We start from the raw sequence: 20,352 nt of genomic DNA, 5'->3' as shown, positions 1-20,352 counted from the left end.
TATCTGCTTGCAGTACACATAGACCAAGGGATTAGCATAAAGAGAACACAGGTATAATGTGAGCTGCTGGTATTAAATGGACAGTCAAACTTCACTCCACCCACCCTCCCATGTTGGTTGCACCAATCCACTTCTGGTGCACAATCACCCTAGAGAATTGAAAACAATGGGGGGAGCTCCTTTTCTTTTCTAGAATTAAAAAGTAGAATTCCTGAATGCAGTTCTCGTGTTATTTCTTTCCACATCACTTTCTGGTCTTCTAGTAAACACAGAACCAAGAACTCTCTGCTTAACTCCATGGGAAGCATTGCTTCAACTGATGTCCAGAGATTTGGTCTTTGGTTGCCACATTTTGTTAGCAAGACAACATAACAATGGCTATAAATTGCATTGGGAACAGTGCATACTCATACCAGATGAATTTTGGATTCATTTTTTTCACTAGAGGAGACAATAGGCTTAGACACTGCCACATATGGTAAAATTGAAATGGACACTATAAATATGTGTGGAATTACTGGTGATGTTGCCAGATGGCTGTTTCCAGCTACAATCTATTAAGCGATGAGAATTTATGAAATAATTTTAAGAACAGCATATCAAATGTCCTATTTTTATTATTAATAACTATTGCATATGACAAAACAGTAGTGTAAACACAAATTGTTAAGACAGCATATAGCTGTCTTACTACCTATTAAAATTACATTACACTGAAAATGTAATCTCCCCATAGGATCTAAAAATGAAATTGATTGACCACTGCTATGAAGTTCAGGTGAAATATCTTAAGAGACATTTTCTGACTCCCCTCTTACGCACATCTTATTTTGATTGATGTTTTGTTCTTTGCGGCACTCCACACGTCACACCTGAGAAAGACCTTTAGCTGGCCAAAACATTGGTCTTTTAGTCTTTTCACTTTCCTGTGTACAAAGGAAATAAATGGGCAAATTGTTAGAGAAGCTAGTCTTTTCAAATATTGTTTCACACTCCATTTTACTTGGCAAAATAATTAGGTAGCTTGCAAGACCTTCAAGCACTAACCTGTTTACACAACTGAACATGAAGAAAGAATCGCCCTGGTCTGACTGAAGTTTACTAATACATCCCTAAGCATATTGTCAAAGCTTTATATTAAAAGCTGTGGAAAAATTAGCTTTGGGGCCACTAAACAATCAAGTTTTGTTATGTTCTGTATTGCTTTTGTATTCTTACAGCGTGCCGTCGCCTTCTTTTGGGCTGGATACACTCTTGTCTGTATGAGGGCCACTGGAATCCCTTGGGAGCCACTTGACTATTTTCATGTTCCTCTGAATCAGAGTCATCTTGCTGCACCGCGCAGAACTGCTTTTCTGGGTAAATGTCTTTTAACTTGCTTTCAAAGAATATTTCCAGGCATCGCCCAGCTTCAGCTACCTCTGAATCAGGCTGCAAGAGAAGGCATCATAATTTGTTACGACAGCATGTGGTTCACTTAGTAAGACATGCTCTCTCTGTTGCTAGATCTATGGAACTCTTGATTTATTATTATACTCATCATTTAAAGAATTGATTCAATTTACAGTTAAATAGAAAACAACCACCCAGGAGAATTGTCCGTCACAGAGTGAGAAGAAAGGTCAAGGCAATTCTATGTGAAAATAAATAATACTATACATTGAATAAGAATCTTTCCAAAATGTTAAATAAACTAAGGGTGAGCATGGGAAGGCTAGCTTCTTGGTGGTATTAGGAAATAAATGGAAACCAGATATTGGGAGGAAAATCAGGTTTTTTAGATTACCTATTAACGGTGAGTAAATTTCTCTAAAAGATCAAGGTGCTGAACCCTACAGAATTAGTTTTGTTGATAGCAAATATCTAAGGACAAGCCAAATAATATTCCAAAGCCCCAGCACAGAAGGCAGGTTTTCCTGGTATGTTATCGCCATTGTTCAGGTGCAACAGACAAAGGCAACACAAAGGCAAGGATCAGCCAGTTTAGTCAATGAGTGACAATAATCATGGACAAGGAGGATAAATCAGGTTCCTGTCCATTCCTTTTAAATAACTTGCTATTTTTTTAAAAAAGAAAAACCTTCAAAGCAGAGGATCCTGTAAATGAAGATAATGAGAATGTAACACAATAGAGAATAATCAATTCTCCAGCACCACCTATTGTGGTCTCTCACTCCAGAATTATTGCCAGTATTTGTAATATTTGCATCTTTTGTCCAGGATACTGAGAAATTGCCTTTGATTAGTGGCTACTTGCTATCTTTTCTCTAGGTTGCTATTTTTTCACACTATGTAAATCCAATTGACAATCCTGTGTTGGGATTATTCAAAGTTAGGTTAAAGAATCAAGGCCCAAATAAAAATATTCAGAGAGGAAGAGGTATAGCCACTGCCCACATTATTTGCCCAGGTGATGCAGTGAATTCTGAACTGCAAGAACTTACATAGTTGAATGTTGCACAATTCCAGAACATAAGGCGCACATCTGCTACCAGCTCATCAGCGGTGGAGTAATGCAGCTTGTTCTTTGTCTGGAGCTTTTTCCGGATGGTGGACAAGTCCATGGGCCTTTTGATGATCTGATAATAATGTCGAGCCTGTAAATAAATATCACAATCATTCTTTACAGCTAAAAGCATTGCTGTGAAGTAGGCAAGTGTTTTTTCTACCTTGAATATGTTTTAGATTCACAGTTTTGTTTTTTATACATTTTTATTTATAAATCCCTAACATCACAACACAATGCTATACATAATTATGCAAAATAACTTTAACATAACCATAACAATAACAATAAAGTGCACAACAATTTACTGCACATTAAATAAGAAAATTCACAAACACAGTAAACACATCTGCTTACCCACAACCATCAGAGACTGCTTAGGCAGGGGAAATGTCTTCATCTAAAATCTAACCAATTTTTTTTCTGGAGAAGTGGCGGTTAAATTACTGAGACAACTTTCTGACTCAGCAGTCCCTGATGGTTGTTGCTAAGTAGATGTATTTAATGTGTTCATGAATTTTCTCTTTAACGTGTAGTAAATAATTGTGAATTGTTTTATTTTAGATTCCTTTCCAACATGGAATATGGCTTTTTCACAGCATTTACTGGGTCAACATTTTCAATGAACTATTCAACACATCCTTATGATTCCCTTCCTGCTCAAGCATTGTTAGCTCAGACACTATTAGCGTGCGCGCGCGCGCACACACACACACACACACACACGTACAGTGATGCACAGTGGGCAAAAAATTACACTTACTTACAATGGAATGTATTTTTCATTTTGATGCCAGTTCTGGTTTGGAGAATTTTTTTTTTAGAACTCACTGTTCTTTTTTTGGGTGCTTCTAAGTAATTTTGTGTTCTCCACAAACTTGGCCACCTCATCACTCACTACTAACTCTAGATTATTTTTGAGTAAATTTAAAAGCACTGGTCTCAATACAGATCCTCCAGGGACCCCAATGATTACCTCCTTCCACTGTGAGAATTGTCAATTTGTTTCTGCTCTCTGCTTCCTGCTCTCTAAAGCGTGTTCTCCTTCATGGAGAGCACGTGTTGCGGTGGGGTCTGCTGAGCCACCCCTCTGTTACCAGGCAGGGTCTCTAAAGATGGCCTGGGGCAGTGATTGGTTCACTGGGTTGCTGGGGTAAAAGTTATGTTGCAATCTTGGTGGGAGGGGTAAAATGTTTAAATACTCTGCACGCAGCCTGGAGCTTTCTCTTTGCTGTGTGCAACGGATCACCCGCCCTCCCGCCCTTGAGTAAGGGGTTGTTGCATCGACCTTGCTATGCCTGTCATGGGGTCGTCTGCCGTTGGGGCTGGAGCTTGGTAGGAATTTTGTCCATCTGGCTGATTGGCTGGGCCATTTGGTTTTTGCCTACTGCGTAGCAAATCGTCACAACTTGTAAGGTTGCGGTTAGGCATTGGTTATAAATTGGTGGAGGAGGGGTTAGGATAGGCTGGGCCTGCCCCTCTATGGTTGCTGCGGAAAGGGAATTCCGTTAAAGGAATCCTGGGGCTTGCCATCTTTTCGTCCAATCCCTGGAATGGGACTAGGGCCGGCAAGCCTTCGGGGAGCATGCGGATGAGAATTGAGGGTCTGTGACTCAGCTCCATTTCTCCCCAACTTGCTTTCCCCTGCACTGTCTTTCGGTGGTGCCCGGAAGTCAGTTCTGTCCCCAGGCAGGGGGACAGATAGTCTTAACCAATGCCTAAACAACCACTCACGGTTTTGTATTTAAATAAAGTTGTGGCCAAAATTATGCCAAAAACCTTAAACAAAAATTAAGTGTGCGTTGTGAGTTATTTGGGGGGTGGCTTGGGGACCTTGACGCGCAACTAGTTACTGGCCCCTCATCTTATCCCATGACTGAAAAGCTTGCTCAGGACACTTTGGGGAGGGGTTTTCTCATCCTACCATTTGGTGAGATGATGCGGTGAGTCAAGCCAAGTACAGTGTTCCTTAACTGACAAACATCAGGCTTCTGATGAGATAAGATTAAAGGAGCTCAGCTTCTCCTGCTTAGGGTGGGCGGCAGCAGAATGGGTGGGAAGAGACAGAGAGATACAATAGCCCTCTACTTATGATTATAGTGACAAAACTAGAGAAGTGGAACACTTCTGAGAAAGAATACTGTGAAGTAGAAAGTAGCTGTAGCCCACCATCTGAGCTGAGGGTGCCTCCAGACTGTCACTGTTTAGCAAGAGATTCAAGCACATACTGTAACTTAATATCTGCACAGTTAAAATTGATTAAAGGGCTCTGTCACCCTAGCGCAACACATCTACTTTAGAAGAAGAAGAAGAAGAAGAATTGGACTTTTGCAGTTAAGAAAGTGATGGGGAAATGCATTGACAAGTGTGAGGTGAATGAATAACTATATAAATACCCCAAAAGCAAATCAGGAAGAATTCTCAATAAACAGGTCGTCTGGAGGGTTCCTAAGATCATTTTTTTAACCAAGCAAAGCTTCCTTCATACTGAAAAGCATAGGAAAAAGATGTGAAATTAAATTCTGGTAACACTTACCAGAGGACTGACTGGTTCATGGAATGGAAGACTCAGGTTGTTGCAGAGCAGTGAAAGTATAAGTTTCTCACACTTCTGTAAAATGTAAGTTTTAAAATTAACTTTGGTTATAAAAGAACTATATGAATACCTGCATTAATAGTTGATATTTTGGCCAGATACTTTAATTCTCAGTATTCCACTCACACCCAATTCTAAATCAGGTTTCTCTACTTGCAAAAGTTGGAGAAACCCTTGGCTAATTTTCACTAAGCATATATTACCATTACGAAAAACACAAGTTTCTGTTTCATTTGCATTGCTAAAGTCCAACATTATAGCAATTATATTAATTTTTAAAAATCTCTTAAATAAATTTTGTATACCGCTGGATTGTAGAAAACCTCAAATTTTTGATATAAACTATATGCTTCTCCCTCTATCCTCTCCACCCTCCCTGCCTCCAAAACTGGGGTGTGTAATTTGGTCCTGGCTTATGTTCAGTGTAGATGGAGTCTACTGTATTTTACTTCACATTTTTATTCTGTATAGTTTTCCTTGGGACATTTGCACATATTGAAGAAACAATGTACATGTTTGGAAAAGAAGGAGGGCTCAAACATTACTCAAACATGTTTATATGCTTCTGTTGATACTGGACTTACCTTCTGATCATAGTCATCAAGGCCATAAAGTACTCTCGCTGGCATTAACGTGTTACTGTAGCTAAAACGTGTGTTTTCACAGTCATATGCAACCTCTGGCTTCTCCACATTGCGACAAAGCGTGCACACCCATTCGCCTCTGGAGCACAGAAAGAAAATACAACATCAGATTGTTGCTGTAGATCACTGGTCCTTGAATTAATATGCCAATGGCAGATGCCTAAGAGGAAGCCTTAACACCATGTTGGAGAACAATTCTCCTTTCCTGGTCACCTCAGGCAGAAGAAGCCCATTTTGATGGATTGTGTATTTTCTTTAACAATCAATGTGTTTAATTGAGTACAGGCATGGATGCAACAAACAAACAGCAGGAGTTGAGAAAAGAAGCTGTGATGAAGTTCTTTTTAACAACAACTAGACTGCAGTAATGGGGGGGAGACATGAACAAACACAGGAAGTCTCTTCTACTGCTCCTCTACCTTGCTATCTTCAATATTTGTTTTTTTTTAAATATTTATTAAATTTTCCAATTTTTTAAACAAACAAACAAAAACAGAACAAACAAAAACATTAAAAAAGACATATAGTTCATAAAACATACTTTTCAATAACAAATTTCTCAGACCTCCTCATACTTCTCCTCCTCGTATTCCAATTAAAATTATTTGTTCAGCAAATCCTTCACTTAAAGCATTACAGCTTATAATATTACCTTATTTTTCAGACCCTTTTTTCCCATCTATGTTCCTTTATATCATTACAGCTAGAAACCACTCAATTTCAATCCAACACCATTTAACTTTCCTTAATTTTACAATATTTCTGTAAATAGTCCTTAAATTTTTTCCAATCTTCTTCTGCCGACTCTTCTCCCTGGTCACGGATTCTGCTCGTCATTTCTGCCAATCCCATACAGTCAATCAGTTTCATCTGCCATTCTTCCAGAGTGGGTAGATCTTGCATCTTCCAATACTTTGCGATGAGTATTCTTGCTGCTGTTGTAGCATACATAAAAAAAGTTCTGTCCTTCTTTGGCACCACTTGGCCGGCCATGCCCAAGAGAAAGGCCTCTGGTTTCTTCAAGAAGGTATATTTAAATACCTTTTTCAATTCATTATATATCATTTCCCAGAAAGCCTTAATCCTGGGGCACGTCCACCAAAGGTGAAAGAATGTACCTTCATTTTCCTTACATTTCCAACATTTGTTATCGGGCGCTATCTTCAATATTTGACATGGTTTTCATCACAGACAAGAATTACAACGCATGACTTCCCACTGTGTTAGTTTCTTATGCGTTCCATACCTAACATGAATCAAGTTCTCTGGTTTCTTCAAAATCCCCCCAAACAAATTACAGTGGTACCTCGGGTTACATACGCTTCAGGTTACAGACTCCGCTAACCCAGAAATAGTGTTTCAGGTTAAGAACTTTGCTTCAGGATGAGAACAGAAATCGGGCTCCGGCGGCGCGGCAGCAGCAGGAGGCCCCATTAGCTAAAGTGGTGCTTCAGGTTAAGAACAGTTTCAGGTTAAGAACGGACCTCCAGAACGAATTAAGTACTTAACCCGAGGTACCACTGTACTGTAAAGGAAAAAGATGCCGATATATGGATATTATGTGTGTCCCTATGCATGTAGCATATAGCATGGGAAGTATTGTAGCTCTGTGGTAAAAAAAAATTCTTTGCATGCAGGTTCAGTCCTGGGAAATAGTCCTGATTGAAAACCTAAAGAGTTACTGTTAGTTAGTATAGATCGTGCTGAGTTAGATTGCACCTCCCCCCCCAATCCATGCTATATCAGATTATTTCAGGGTGGATTACAGTCGATAAAATGACAATACAACATAAACAATAAAACCTTCTAAAAATTAATACACCCCACAAAATCCAATAATCAGCAGAAAAATCAACATAAACAGCTCAAATAAAACAGTAGCTAATTTCGTCAAATGGTTGAGTGTATAGACAGGACTTAACTTGGCACCAAACAAGGCCAATTATGGTGCCAACACAGCTCCTAAGGGGAAGGCATGACACAACCAGGAAACTATAGTGGAGAATGCTCGCTCTTTCACTTCCACATAGCATACATCTCCCACAGGTGGGACACATAGAAAAAAACCTCTCCAGCAGATCTTTATGCCTAGGTAAATATAGGGAAAGGCTCACCCTCAAACATCCAAGTCACAAGGCATTTAGGGCTTCAAATGTCATCACTAAACACCTTGAATTTGGCCTGGAAATGTATTAGCTGACAGTGCAGTTCCTTTAAAACTGGTGTTTTTATATCCTGCCCTTCCTCTCCAAGCTCAAAGACTGAGGAGCCTTTATGTTTTAGCAAAGCATTGCCAGGTTATCAACTTTGTAAGATTAGAGAGACGTTGAGCTGTTTCTTGTTCTTGCCATCTTCACCATTTGAAGATCACTGAACACAGGCCTCTCTGAGATGGAAGATGCACCTCCTGGCTGCCTAATGTCACTTACATACCAGTAGCCACCAAATGTCTGCACCCAAGTCCCAAGATATCCTGTTCATCCTGTGAGCACTAACTGGGAGCAGGACACTTTTCAAATACAGTGGTACCCCTAGTTACGAACTTAATTCATTCCGGAGGTCCGTTCTTAACCTGAAGCTATTCTTAACTACAGGCATGCTTTCGCTAATGGGGCCTCTTGCTGCCACTGCGCCGCTGGCACACAATTTCCATTCTCATCCTGGGGCAAAGTTCTAAACTCAAGATAACTCTTCTAGAATAGTTACAGAAAGGTAGCCGTGTTGGTCTGCCATACTCAAAACAAACAAACAAACAAATTTCTTTCCAGTAGCACCTTAAAGACCAACTAAGTTAGTTCTTGGTATGAGCTTTCGTGTGCATGCACACTTCTTCAGATACACACCATTTCTTCTTCTTCTAGAATAGTGGAGTTTGTAACCTGAAGCATTTGTAACCTGAGGCACTTTTAACTCGAGGTACCACTGTAGTAAGCATCCAACCTGAAAAGAACCACTGAAAGCCATATATGAAACCTGAGTGGGTGGTACAAAGTGGATGAGATTCAAAGAAGTGGACCTTGAAACATATACCAAATGGAGCAGATATTTCATGTGCTATATGTACTCACACAGGAAAGCTGAGCAAGGCAGGAACATGGCATGAAAGATGGAACACCTTTGGGCAGTAATCACAGCACAATAGCTCTCCTCCATTCAAGCAAACCGCACAGAAGTCCTCGTTCTCAATCGGGTGGTCTTCCTGGGTAAGCACAGATTTTTTCATACTATTACTGAGCCTGTGATCTACAGAAGGATGCAACACTGGCTGTGTCAGTTGACTTGTGGGGATTCTCCTTTCCTCCGTGTTCTCAGGCTTGAGATTATGTCTTTCAAGTGGATTTCCTTGATTGACCTAGGATGAAAAGTAAAATCTAAATTAAAGCAGCCTACAATTTTCACATGCAACATTTGAAATAGTACAGAAGATTAAATGCAGTGAATAAACGCCTCAAGGAAAGCAGCCTTTACTGCATTCACAATTGAGGATTCCTATCTCACAGTTTCTCTGTAACGCATAGCACATTAAGTGCAGTAATTCCCTCAAATGATATGGTTTGGGGGTGGGGAGCTCTAACCAAGATGTCAAGTATATTTGCATTGTCCCCAGTTACATTCATTAAAAATTATGCCCGAAGCTTTAATTGGTTTAATCAATAGATTAACCAACTAATTAGTGAAACTGAGATTTTGTAGCTTGAATGGCAGCATGACCTTCAGAATAGCAGAGCCCCTTCTTCCCGTGCCAGATATATTGGAAAAGAAATGTTAAAATGTACCCTCATTCCAGTTTGAAGCCAAACCTAGAAGACGTTTAGATAACTTTTGATAAGTGGTGGGATATAAATTATATAAGTAAATTTTTAAAAATGCCTTTCACCTTGAAAACACCACAACGTTTCTTCTAGCACTGTGAATAGCAGACAATAGACAGATTGTGCTCAGTTGAAATCAATATTGCTAATGTCTTTTCAATCTAAATCTTTCTCAATACCAATGGAATGTAATCTGCACATTTTAAAAGTGGTTTCAACTCTGGCATTTTGTTTGAATAGCAATTTCCCTCCTCTGGTTCCAATTTCCATGGTCAGTGGAAGCTTCTGTTTATTACACTGTATGTTCTCTTACTCACAAAAAAAACTAGCCCCTTCTTCAATATTTTGGCTCCTATATTGAAGTCCTGGTAATATGCAAATGTATTGTCATTTAATCAACCAATCAGTACTGTATAAATCCAGATGATTAAGCAGTTTCAAAGGCTTAAATTGGTTGATACCCACAATCCCAAACAATATTCCTGAGAAATGTAATGTATCTGTTAATCAATCTGTTGTTGTTGTTGTTGTTGTTGTTGTTGTTGTTGTTGTTGTTGTACCACCCTTCATCTGCAGATCTCAGGACAGTTCACAACATAAAATTACAATGTTAAAATCACAAAATACTTAATAAAAATAAGAACAAAACCAAAATAATAATCCCCCTCCCATAACACATTTAAAAGGGCATTGGATGTTAATTAGCCCAAGGCCTGGTTGTAGAGGAACGTTTTCGCTTGGCACCTAAATGTGCATGAAGCCCCCTACACTTAAAGACAAGGTCCACTGAATCCAGCAGAAGGAAATGTAGTCCGCAACAAGGTTGGTGCTGAGGATTCAGCCTTCAGTCTAAAGACCTGGATTTTTACATTCATCACCTTGTATCCAAAAGTATTTGAAGCTATATTGTGTGAACAAATGCTTGTCTACACTACCTGCAAAAACCAGCTGAGTTTTCCTGGCTCTCCCCAAACCCAATCCACCCAAACAAATGCCAGGATCTATGTCAACTAGACAGGTTTAGATGTTTAACAGCAAATGTTCATGAAACTACAATTCCCAATATTCCATGGATTAAGTAACACACTGTAAAACTTAAGTACATCTTTCCCCAATGCTCAGTTTATACCACTATTAATGAGATATTTAGCACCCTTTGAGTAGCACAACAGTTTTTCTATGCATATTGTATGCGAAATGTTTTAGTAGAGGATGATTCTGCTTACACTTAAACAGAAATGCTTTGCATCAGTTTCAAAGTTTTTATTACTTAAACAGAGCAAAACAGATAAACTTTAAATTTTTTAAAATGCTGTTTATTTTTTTTCATTACAGGCAGAACTCCTATGCAGAAATCACCCCAGAGAAAACCCTTGGAAGTGGGTGTAAGATAAAAGTGTCAGCAGGTCCTATAGAAAGTCAAAGTCTCCTGATGCCAATCCTGGGCGGTACTCAATGAATTTTTTCTACTAGTACAATGTTTAGCACTAGCTCAAGGGGATCCCCTGTCCTCTTGTCCCCTTGCACACTCCCTTTGCCTTCCTCAAATCTGCTCTAGAGAGTTGGGGAATAAAACAGAACAGATTTAGGGGGAATGTAGGGGGAGAAAGGGAGAATGTTCTGTTGTGCACAGAGAAATTCTGGCACGGATGGAACGTTCACCTTAGTGCTGCATTGAATACAACCCAGAATTATCATAGAAAGGTTTCACTTGTTGTGTGCTGCTGTTCTGATAAACATCGAGGGCAGGAATAGACTTGAAGTCCATTGTCTCCCATTCACACAAGCGCTCTTAGTACTTTCAGCTTTCGTTAAGAATAGTGCAGGGAACCACCTATTCTTTTCTCTGCAGCATCCCACACTACTTGCCACTGCCAGTACAGTCTATTTCTTTCTGGAAGGAAGACGCTTCCAGCTTTTGACCTACATACAGTGTTTTTGTTTCTGTATATTTTCCCCTAACAGCAGCTTGAGATGGGGGATTTAGGTCAGGGAAATGGCATGGATAAAAGCTTACCCCTGTCCCCAGTGCTGAAGTTCTGAACCAGTTCAGGGGGCTCTGCAGCTGCTCATAAGTGAACATGAAGGCATCAAGACATATGATCACAGATCTTACTTGTCACTCGTAGTCTGGCCCTAAGTGTATTCAAATCTGCTGGTCAAAGGCATCAGTGAATTTGAATGAGTCAGGGTAAAATAGAAGCAATGCCAAACAGCAACCAAACCAGCTGAATTGAGCTGAGCTTACCTTAATAGTCATGCTTGAAGACTGAGTACCACATTCAATTATCAGCAAGAAAGTTCCATCATGTTCACTCTTCTGTGGTTGCAGTTTAAATACTGGAAGTTCTCCAGACTCTGAGTTGCATATCTTCAGACGTTCCAGTCGCACATAAGGGACTTTTACCTCTTTGGCACAAGCTCTAAGAACAAGGTTAAAGAGTGGATTGACTTCATCAGTGCTAGTAAGAATCATCCCTCCATTCCACCTCTATTAATATACCATATGTTTTCACAGGTTCCCTTGTATTTTTAGATGGCTAATCAAAATGTTCTAATATGATGTTATTAATACACCTGAAATTTCAAGAATGGGCTTTCATACTTCATAATGCAGGATTAACAAATCTTCACATATGAATGGGAGTTTCTGTGTACAAGGGTCTTCCTATGTTGTTGTTGTTATTTAAATTTGTATACCATCCTTCATCCAAAGATCCCAGGGTAATTCACAACAGATTCCCCACAGGCTCCCTCACCATTGGAAAAGTCAGACCTACGATTGTTTCAACCTAAGTTTCCTCACCAGTAAAACTCACAGAATTGACATGAAAATTAATGGGTTCGTTTTACACCAACTGCTCCACAGACAACAATAATAATGTCATTATGTTGTTTTTAAAGTGATACCTTACTTCACAGATTGACACATTAATTTCACAGATTACTAATATATTTGTTGAAGTGCATTGAGGATTGTGGTGAAAACTAATTTTTGTAACTGTTTATAGTAATTTGTTCTAGATCATTCTCACATCTGGAATTACTTAATTTAACTGAGCTATTGCAACAAATGTGATTTATGTTCCTTTCTAAGAGGGGAAAAAAGGATTCAATTTCTTAATGCTACACTTTCATATTGGGTGTTTCGTGTTACCTGTTGCTCTGATTACTTTTAATTTCCATATCAAAATGTTCCTCTTCACAGTTATGGCAGTCTGCAAGAAAAGAAAATGAATAAAATATTTGATGGTCTTAACCTAAGGGTAAGTTATATTTGGAATGCATGGCCTCCTTTGAACTTTGTATTGGTATGCACTAAACACAACATTCTGTTCAGACCCCTATTTGGGATTTTGTAAAACAGCCCACTTATGCCCCCAAGATCCCAATTTGAAGGCTGCCTGGTTTGGCTTTCTCTCCTCTCCCCCCCCCACCCTTTTGACTATGGTCAAATCTGCATGTACAGTTGCCCCTCTAAATGATTATTGTTTTTCTTTTTGAAGAACCATATATAACTTATTAATTTTGTCCAAAATTGGATGAAATTTGCCTGCAAGGTCACCTCTTCTGACGGCATGAATTATGCCAGGTTTTTTTTTAAAAGACAGCTGCCGTGGTTGACCTGAAAGAGATGCTATTATGGCTTTGGAGTAGGTGAATAAAGTATTACTCCTAGTGGTATGTTGGCAACTGGTTTGAAAACTGCAGACACAAGAGAGGTATCCCTCTTACTTCCCACATTCCCATTCCATATGCTTTGGTTCTGCAAAGCTGTTCCCTTCCCCAAAGCACCAGGATTGGACAACACTAAAATCATTATCTCTGCTAGACCTGTCAGTCATGACAGGAGCTGTTTCTCTGTCCTCACTCTTGCTTGTTCTTTCCTATCATCCCATCCTGGCGTTGGGAAGGTTATTAATTTTGCTTTAAGCAGACACTTGCCAGCAACATTTTTAATGACTACGGGGGCAATCCAAACTCCCTCTCAAGCCACCATATGATGAAAGAGGGGTCAATGCAAGATATCAGGCTGTCTCCAGCATGCTCTGTCCCATTGAAAGTCCTGTTTTCCACTGGCAGCACTTCTGCCCCACATTTGGCAGGCAGAAGGAGGAACACCACAGCAGCAGAGTGATACTGGTGTTACTTTGGAAGCACAGGCTAGCGGGAGACCAACAGAGTCTGCCAGAGAACTGCTAGGGAGAAACCTCAACCCAATCCAGAAGTCCACCAGCCTGGCACAAAAGGGATTTGGGGTTGCTGGGCAGAGTGCAAAGGTACCACGAAGTGCTTCAGGGATCTCAGCTTTGATTCATGCTGCCTTGTAGAAATCCCAGTTCACTTCTGACAAGCCCCAAATGTCTACAAGGCATCCCACCTTGGAGCGCAGGATTCACTGAATCTGATGCACATCACTATTTTGTACTATATTAACTGAAGAACCAAAAAGAGCTGGAGGAGGGAGAATCCCAGAGAGATGAACTGTCAGATCCAAAGCTCTGCCTCCCTTATGCTGGCAGGGCAGAGAGCAGCTTGGTGTTTCTCCATTTCATGGTTTCCTTTAGGGGCCAATGTCTCCCCCCACCCCCAGATTTCTCAAAAAGTCTCAAAAGGTCTCAACAGGTCACTCTCTGTTAACATGGGCAAGTATTGTGGATGCCAAAGAGAACAGGTAAGGAAACTGTAGTCAGTTTTGTGATTCAGCTTGGCAACAGAATGAATTACTTCCCGAAGGAGCTGTGTTATGTCTGTTGCAGCAAAAAAATTACTACAAAAAACAGAAGGAACCTTAAACATTAACAGATTTATTATTGCATAAGCCCTTGTTGAAGCATGATTTAATCCTAAATTTGTAACCATATAAACATATGAGGGGGCACATATGGGAGTGAGGTCATACGGGAATGAAATTGTCTTTTTGCATTTCATTTCCCTCTGATCTCATCTATGTATTTCCACACATAGGCCATAATGCCAAGTTAGGATTACATTTCATGCATCTGATTAAACAGACTGTAGTCTACGAAAGCTTCTGCCATAATAAATGTGGAAGTCTTGAAGGTGCCACACAAGCTAATTGCAGCAATGGCAACCCTGAAATGATCACACTATGCAGTGGAACGGATTTTAAAAGCCAAAGGAAGATAAAAGAAAAACCTCATACCTTCAATATGTTTTGGTTGTGGAGTAACTGGCTGCATGCAGGAAGCATTGCTGATAAGTATGGGAGGGGAGGCACATGGCTGCGTCTTCTTCACCGAAAGATTAATAGGCTCTTCCAGAATATTTTGCATGGGAAGAGATAACTCACTGATGTCTTTGGACTGAGAAGCAACAGAATCACTTCCAAGAGGGTAAGTCATGGAGCTGAATTCTTCGTTCTCCAGCTTGCAATAAAAAGGGGGGGGGTGAAAGAAAAAAAGATTTATATACACAAACTGGATTTTTACATCACTCTCAAGAAAAGAATTACATTGTTGAAGAGTGTTGCTTTGTCGCACTCTTATTTCCACACAGAGGCTGGGATCCAAAAAGCTATTTTAGGCATGCTCAACAGAACCTTTGAACCACCAAGCCACATGCCATATTGCAAACAAGGTTTTGAGAAGAGGCACATGCAATTTCATCAGTTTGTATGTGACATGAAGAGAGGTTGTTAAATAAAAACAAGTCCCCTCAGGCTAGTAGCTCCTTTGGAGCTAGTAGTCCCACGGTTCTCTGATCCATGCCAGAGATTTAGCCCAGGCAGCATGCAATATATATGCATAAGCCATGTTTGTACCATACATTTAAAACACTATCTTGCCACTTTAGACAGTCATGGGTTCCTCTGAAGTGTTCTGGCAGCTGTAGTTTGTTAAGGGTGCTATAAGACCCAGAGAAGTTTAACAATATCTCTTTCCACAGGGAACACTAGGAATTGCAGTTCTGTGAGGGAAATAGGGGTCTCCAGGTCAGCCATGCAGTCTGTGCTGGAGCAAGCAGCTCAAATCTCTTTACACTGAGCTTCTCAGGTAGATTGAAAGGGAAAAAAGGCATGATTACTTAGTCCCTCCCAAGGTGAGCTAAGCCCAGCAGGACTTTATGGTCTCAAACCCTTTTTGCATTCATTAGACTTAAGCATATTGCTTATATGAGGCTGGTTATCCCACAGAATCAACAGTCCTTACCTTGCACACTGCGCTCCCCAGGGGCACACCACCGGTTGCTAAGTGACTAAGAGCATCAGAGTTCAGGTCATTTGTAGTTCTATCCAAAGCCAGGCTGTAACTGGGCAAAACTTCAGGCTGCACGTCAGAGGTATATGGCATACTTTGGGACTGACCGGATGTTACAGTGGATATTTCTTTTGCCTGTGAATCAACTGACTTGGATACCCTTGCTGAAGACAACTCCATGTCTAAAGCATTTGAAAAGCCCACAATGTTCAGTGAAGCTGACCGCTGAAAAAGAAGAATGTGTAGGTTGATGTGCATGCAGATCTAATTTTTTTGATGTGGACATAAAGGCTCATCCATATTGTCATGGACATTAAGTGCCTAATTCAGTGCCTAATTCCATCACTTTCTTTGTATTTTGTGGAAACTTGTGCTGTCAGTCCTACAAGTCTTTCACAATTACATTTTACCTATTCCACAACCTTCTGGATCTGTGTTCCTATTTCCACTGAAAACACTCAGGAATCTTGCCCACAGCAGTCCTTGAGTGTTTTCAGTGGAAATGTTGCACAGGGTTGGACTAGATGACTCTCAGAGTCCCAACTCTACAATTATATGACTCTATGCTATGGTGCTCTATGGTAATCACCTCTATGGTAATGAACCCCCAGAGATTAGTCTTGGAGCCTTCAGCTTTAATTTTGTTGGTGATACAGACAGATAGATGGATGGATGGATAGATGAATTCTTGGGTGCCAAGATCCAAGTCTGGGGCAAGTACTCTTTGGAGAGAGATCCCCAACAGAGTTTTAAAGTCACAAAATATGCAGCAAAGTAAAACATGGAAATATAGGCTGTTAGTCCTTTATACCCTTCCAGGTGAGTTACAAAATTTCCTTCTTCCTCTGGCATAGGAAACGACCACAAGTTTGGCAAGTTAAAAATTTATTTACTTACAAACTCTTCAAAGGTCAGATTCATGTGCTTTTCTTCACATCAGTCAGAAAAGTTGCAAAGGCAATAAAAGTTCATAGAGCTAAACCTGACAGGACAGCTTACTCTATGTTCTTAACCCCTTCATGCTTCAACTAGACATAAGCATGTTGGTTATATGAGGCTGGTTATTCCACAAATTTCCCATTTCATTCTAATAGAAAGGCCTGTTTTTCCCCTGCAAGCTACCAGGAAAGAAGAGTGCTTCTGAACCCAATGCAGATTGCTCTTATCTTACTGTTGAAACACAGTGTCTGGATTCCATATTTCTGGAGTCAGAAGGCTAGAGCTTCTGGATGCCAAAGATTGAGGGTACCAGCAGTAGCAAAGTTTGGAGTAGTATCCAGAGATCCCATGCTTATTGCTATCTCATGATTGAGCCATTCACATAGACTGGTCTGATCTTCATAGAATCATAGAGTTGGAAGAGACCACAAGGGCCATCGAGTCCAACCCCCTGCCAAGCAGGAAACACCATCAGAGCACTCCTGACATCTTATTCCCAAAGACTGTGGAAATACTCCTGGTAACTTCAGACTTCAGAGCTACAAAGTACAGGTCTTTGCAAAAATCACCTGATGTATTTGAAACTAATACCTTTAAAGAGATTAAGTTTTACAGAGAAGAGGGCTTCTATTTTCCCTTATTACTGCTCCAGTTACAGGAAGTGTATGAAGAGAGTATAATAGATTGCATCAGTCAGTATAAAACATTAATCTTACTAAAAAGGAAAGAAAGGAAAAATGAGGCCATCAAACTGCCATCTGTCTCTCCCTGGAGGCAAAAGTTAATTCTGCGGTTATTTTAATAATGAGGAAACATTATGATCTTTCACTTAAAAAAAAATGTGTGTGTGTGTGTGTATTAAGGCTCCTGGTAAGCAGTTGACACATTCTACACTGTGATCCACAAAGCTGCTGTCAAGTGTGAAGTGAACAATGCGCAGGGAGTAAGGCTCATTAAGATCCTATTAATTCTCTCCCTAAAATAATCATTCCTTTTGGCATTAGCAGGCGGTGGGTGGGGGACCTCATCTCCCCTAGTGATTTCTACAGTACTGGATAATTTGTGGTGTTTCTTTTTTTATTATTAATGGATCAGAATTCTCTAAAAAGCTTTAACGTTTCATTCCTTGAACACAACAAATGCTACATTCATCATACACACTGTCACAGTGTGATTGCTGCTGTTGGAAAGCCTTTCGGTTCCAACATTTTAATATATAAAGTTACAAACAAGTCCATTTGTGCCATTACAAATCTTCGCACTCTGCTTGCCCATTCCCTTCATTTTCCCAAAAAAAAATCAATCCCCATGTTTTCCTTAAACTTTGAAAAAACACAGTCTCAATTACGTACAGCTCCTGACACGTTATAACATTAATTGCAACAGCAGCTGTCCAGTAATGGTGCTCTTAATGTCAAAAGGTGTTTTTTAACCATTATCACTTATATCACACAAATTTCAGCCCCCTTTTCCATCGGCCTTACTGCATACCTTTAATAGCAGCCTCATATGCAGACATTTAGCTGGCAAATGCTGTTCCTAGCATGAAGATAAGTGACAGGGAAAGCTTAATCTTCAAGCTTTCTGCATGTCAGGCTGCTATTAAAGGCACAGGAAGAAGGCGGGGGGGGGGGCGGAACAGCAGCTCTACTTACAATAGTAAAAAGATAATGTGCCCAAAATCAGAGTTAAAAATTAAGAGCATATTTTTATACGGCTCCATGCAAACATGCATTATGAACCACAACGAAAGTTGGAGGTGAAAATGCCTACCTTCAATAAAGTCTTGGCTTAGGATTTGTTAAACCTACACAGATTCTTTGCGGTTGTGGAGAAATCACTGAGAGCAAAGGACTGGAAAGTAACGAAGGCTGCTGTTAAGTGGAGCAATCCCCTTGGCAGCTCATTATGCTGCAAGGTTAAACAAATGCACTAATTCAAATCCAGTTGGCTCAAATTTAACTCGGAGTACACCAATAGCCTACGCGTATATTCTTTGTGCTTTGCTCTTAAGTAGAGTGCCCCTGACCAAAAGTCCCTCCAGTTTGGGGTGGGGGAGCACCTCTGTTTTCTGTTTTGAAAAATGCATCACAAGAAAATGGAGCCGGCTTTACGGTGCAAGCAGCAGAAACAGCCAGCCGAACAAGCAGCATCATGTATTATTTATCTTCCTTTTCAGGTCACAAAAATAAGCTTTGCTAATCTAAAACACACTGTGAAATACTGCAAAATCCACAGCATGACAATATCTGTATTAGGCCAGTCAAAATGGCATAGAATAGTAAGCAAGCTTTCAAGTTCTACCAAACTCTTCACTGGGTGAGATGGGTAGGAAAGATGGCTGGGTGTTAAAAGCCAGGTAAATGTTCCAGCTTTACCTGGAGCTGATGAGGATTAAACTGTGAACCCTCAGTGTGCTCTGCCACTAAGCCACCACCCTTTCCTATACAATGTACTGATTACCACCAGAATGGCTTAAGCTCAGCAAATCCAGTCCTCCAGAATCCCCAAGATGATCAGGGTCCAAAGGATCAGATCCTAAACACTTAAATTGGGCTATTCCCTGCACCTGCACAGTAACTTTTGGGCAGCACCAGCTTAATGCCAGTGCCTTGGACATTTAGGTGGCACGGCTTTTGCAAAGTTCAGGCCAGCTGCCAGTACAAGCACAAAACCAGGAATATAAAAGTTCGTTACTAGGCATAAAGTTGTGGAGTTGGATACTGTAACCTAGAAACATTGATTCTGCAGGGGTAATCTCTTGGACACAGACTGAGAGAGGGCATCTGGATTAAAGATGGAGTCTGAACACTAGTTCCCTCTCCAGTATATGGTCCTGACTACAATAGGGCACAGAGTCAATGGTATTCAGTGGAATTCCTATGTCAGTACCAGCAGGCTGCTTTTGTTGACATCAATAAGTAGAAAATGTTGTCACCTGACGCAGATGAACAGTCAGTCATATTTAGCAGTACAGGGAGCTTAAGCTTAGATCATAAATTACTATGATAATCAATCAATGCAGAAATCTAGACACCCACGGTTATGCCATGGGGGGGGGGAGCCTAATGGTTGGGATGTCATGAATATCACCTCTTGTTTTACCAATTTGTGGATTTCTGGAACTTGGAAATAGATATAAGAATCCCAGCATTAAAGACCCAGAAAGGAGAGGAGGTCTGTGTGGGATTTTCAGCGGCTAATGTGCAGGAAATAATGAAGATGATTATGATGATAGTGTCCCACACAATTATAACTTTACAGTGTATTAATATCTCATCTTAATTTCCTCTCTATTCTCCCAGTCCTGAGGTGAAATATCATAATTCAGCACTATAAACTAAAAACTAAAAACAAACTAGAACACAAAAATGAGATGCAGAGCATATGTTTGATGCTCAAGTCTAAGGTTCACTCCTGGCATCCCCAGTTTTAGGATCTGAGCTGTTTGGGAGTAGAGTATGAATTTATGATATTCATAATATAATCTAGTGTATAGTGGTACCTCAGGTTACATATGCTTCAGGTTACAGACTCTGTTAACCCAGCAATAGTACCTCGGGTTAAGAACTTTGCTTCAGGATGAGAACAGAAATCGTGCTCCGGCGGTGTGGCAGCAGTGGGGGGCCCCACT

At 40.3% G+C, this 20,352-nt stretch overlaps 1 protein-coding gene across 2 annotated transcripts in view; it reads right to left on the bottom strand.

The window, feature by feature from the left end:
* Window positions 1-599: 599 nt before the first annotated feature.
* The window catches only part of TRIM66 (tripartite motif containing 66), a 59,514-nt gene continuing 39,761 nt past the window's right edge, over window positions 600-20,352 (bottom strand). For both annotated transcript variants that reach the window (XM_053391841.1, XM_053391850.1), the window contains 10 exons: window positions 15,732-16,004; window positions 14,726-14,948; window positions 12,716-12,776; window positions 11,807-11,981; window positions 8,815-9,098; window positions 5,687-5,825; window positions 5,043-5,117; window positions 2,445-2,597; window positions 1,219-1,431; window positions 600-926 (listed from right to left, as the gene is read on the bottom strand). In XM_053391841.1, coding sequence (XP_053247816.1) covers window positions 867-926; window positions 1,219-1,431; window positions 2,445-2,597; window positions 5,043-5,117; window positions 5,687-5,825; window positions 8,815-9,098; window positions 11,807-11,981; window positions 12,716-12,776; window positions 14,726-14,948; window positions 15,732-16,004 — 1,656 coding nt within the window. In that variant the 3' untranslated portion in view covers window positions 600-866. The remainder of the gene's footprint in view (window positions 927-1,218; window positions 1,432-2,444; window positions 2,598-5,042; window positions 5,118-5,686; window positions 5,826-8,814; window positions 9,099-11,806; window positions 11,982-12,715; window positions 12,777-14,725; window positions 14,949-15,731; window positions 16,005-20,352) is intronic.

Source organism: Podarcis raffonei, chromosome 1 (genome assembly GCF_027172205.1).
Source record: "Podarcis raffonei isolate rPodRaf1 chromosome 1, rPodRaf1.pri, whole genome shotgun sequence".
In the NCBI taxonomy this organism is placed as follows: domain Eukaryota; kingdom Metazoa; phylum Chordata; class Lepidosauria; order Squamata; family Lacertidae; genus Podarcis; species Podarcis raffonei.
This window is presented reverse-complemented; position numbering and strand designations above follow the sequence as displayed.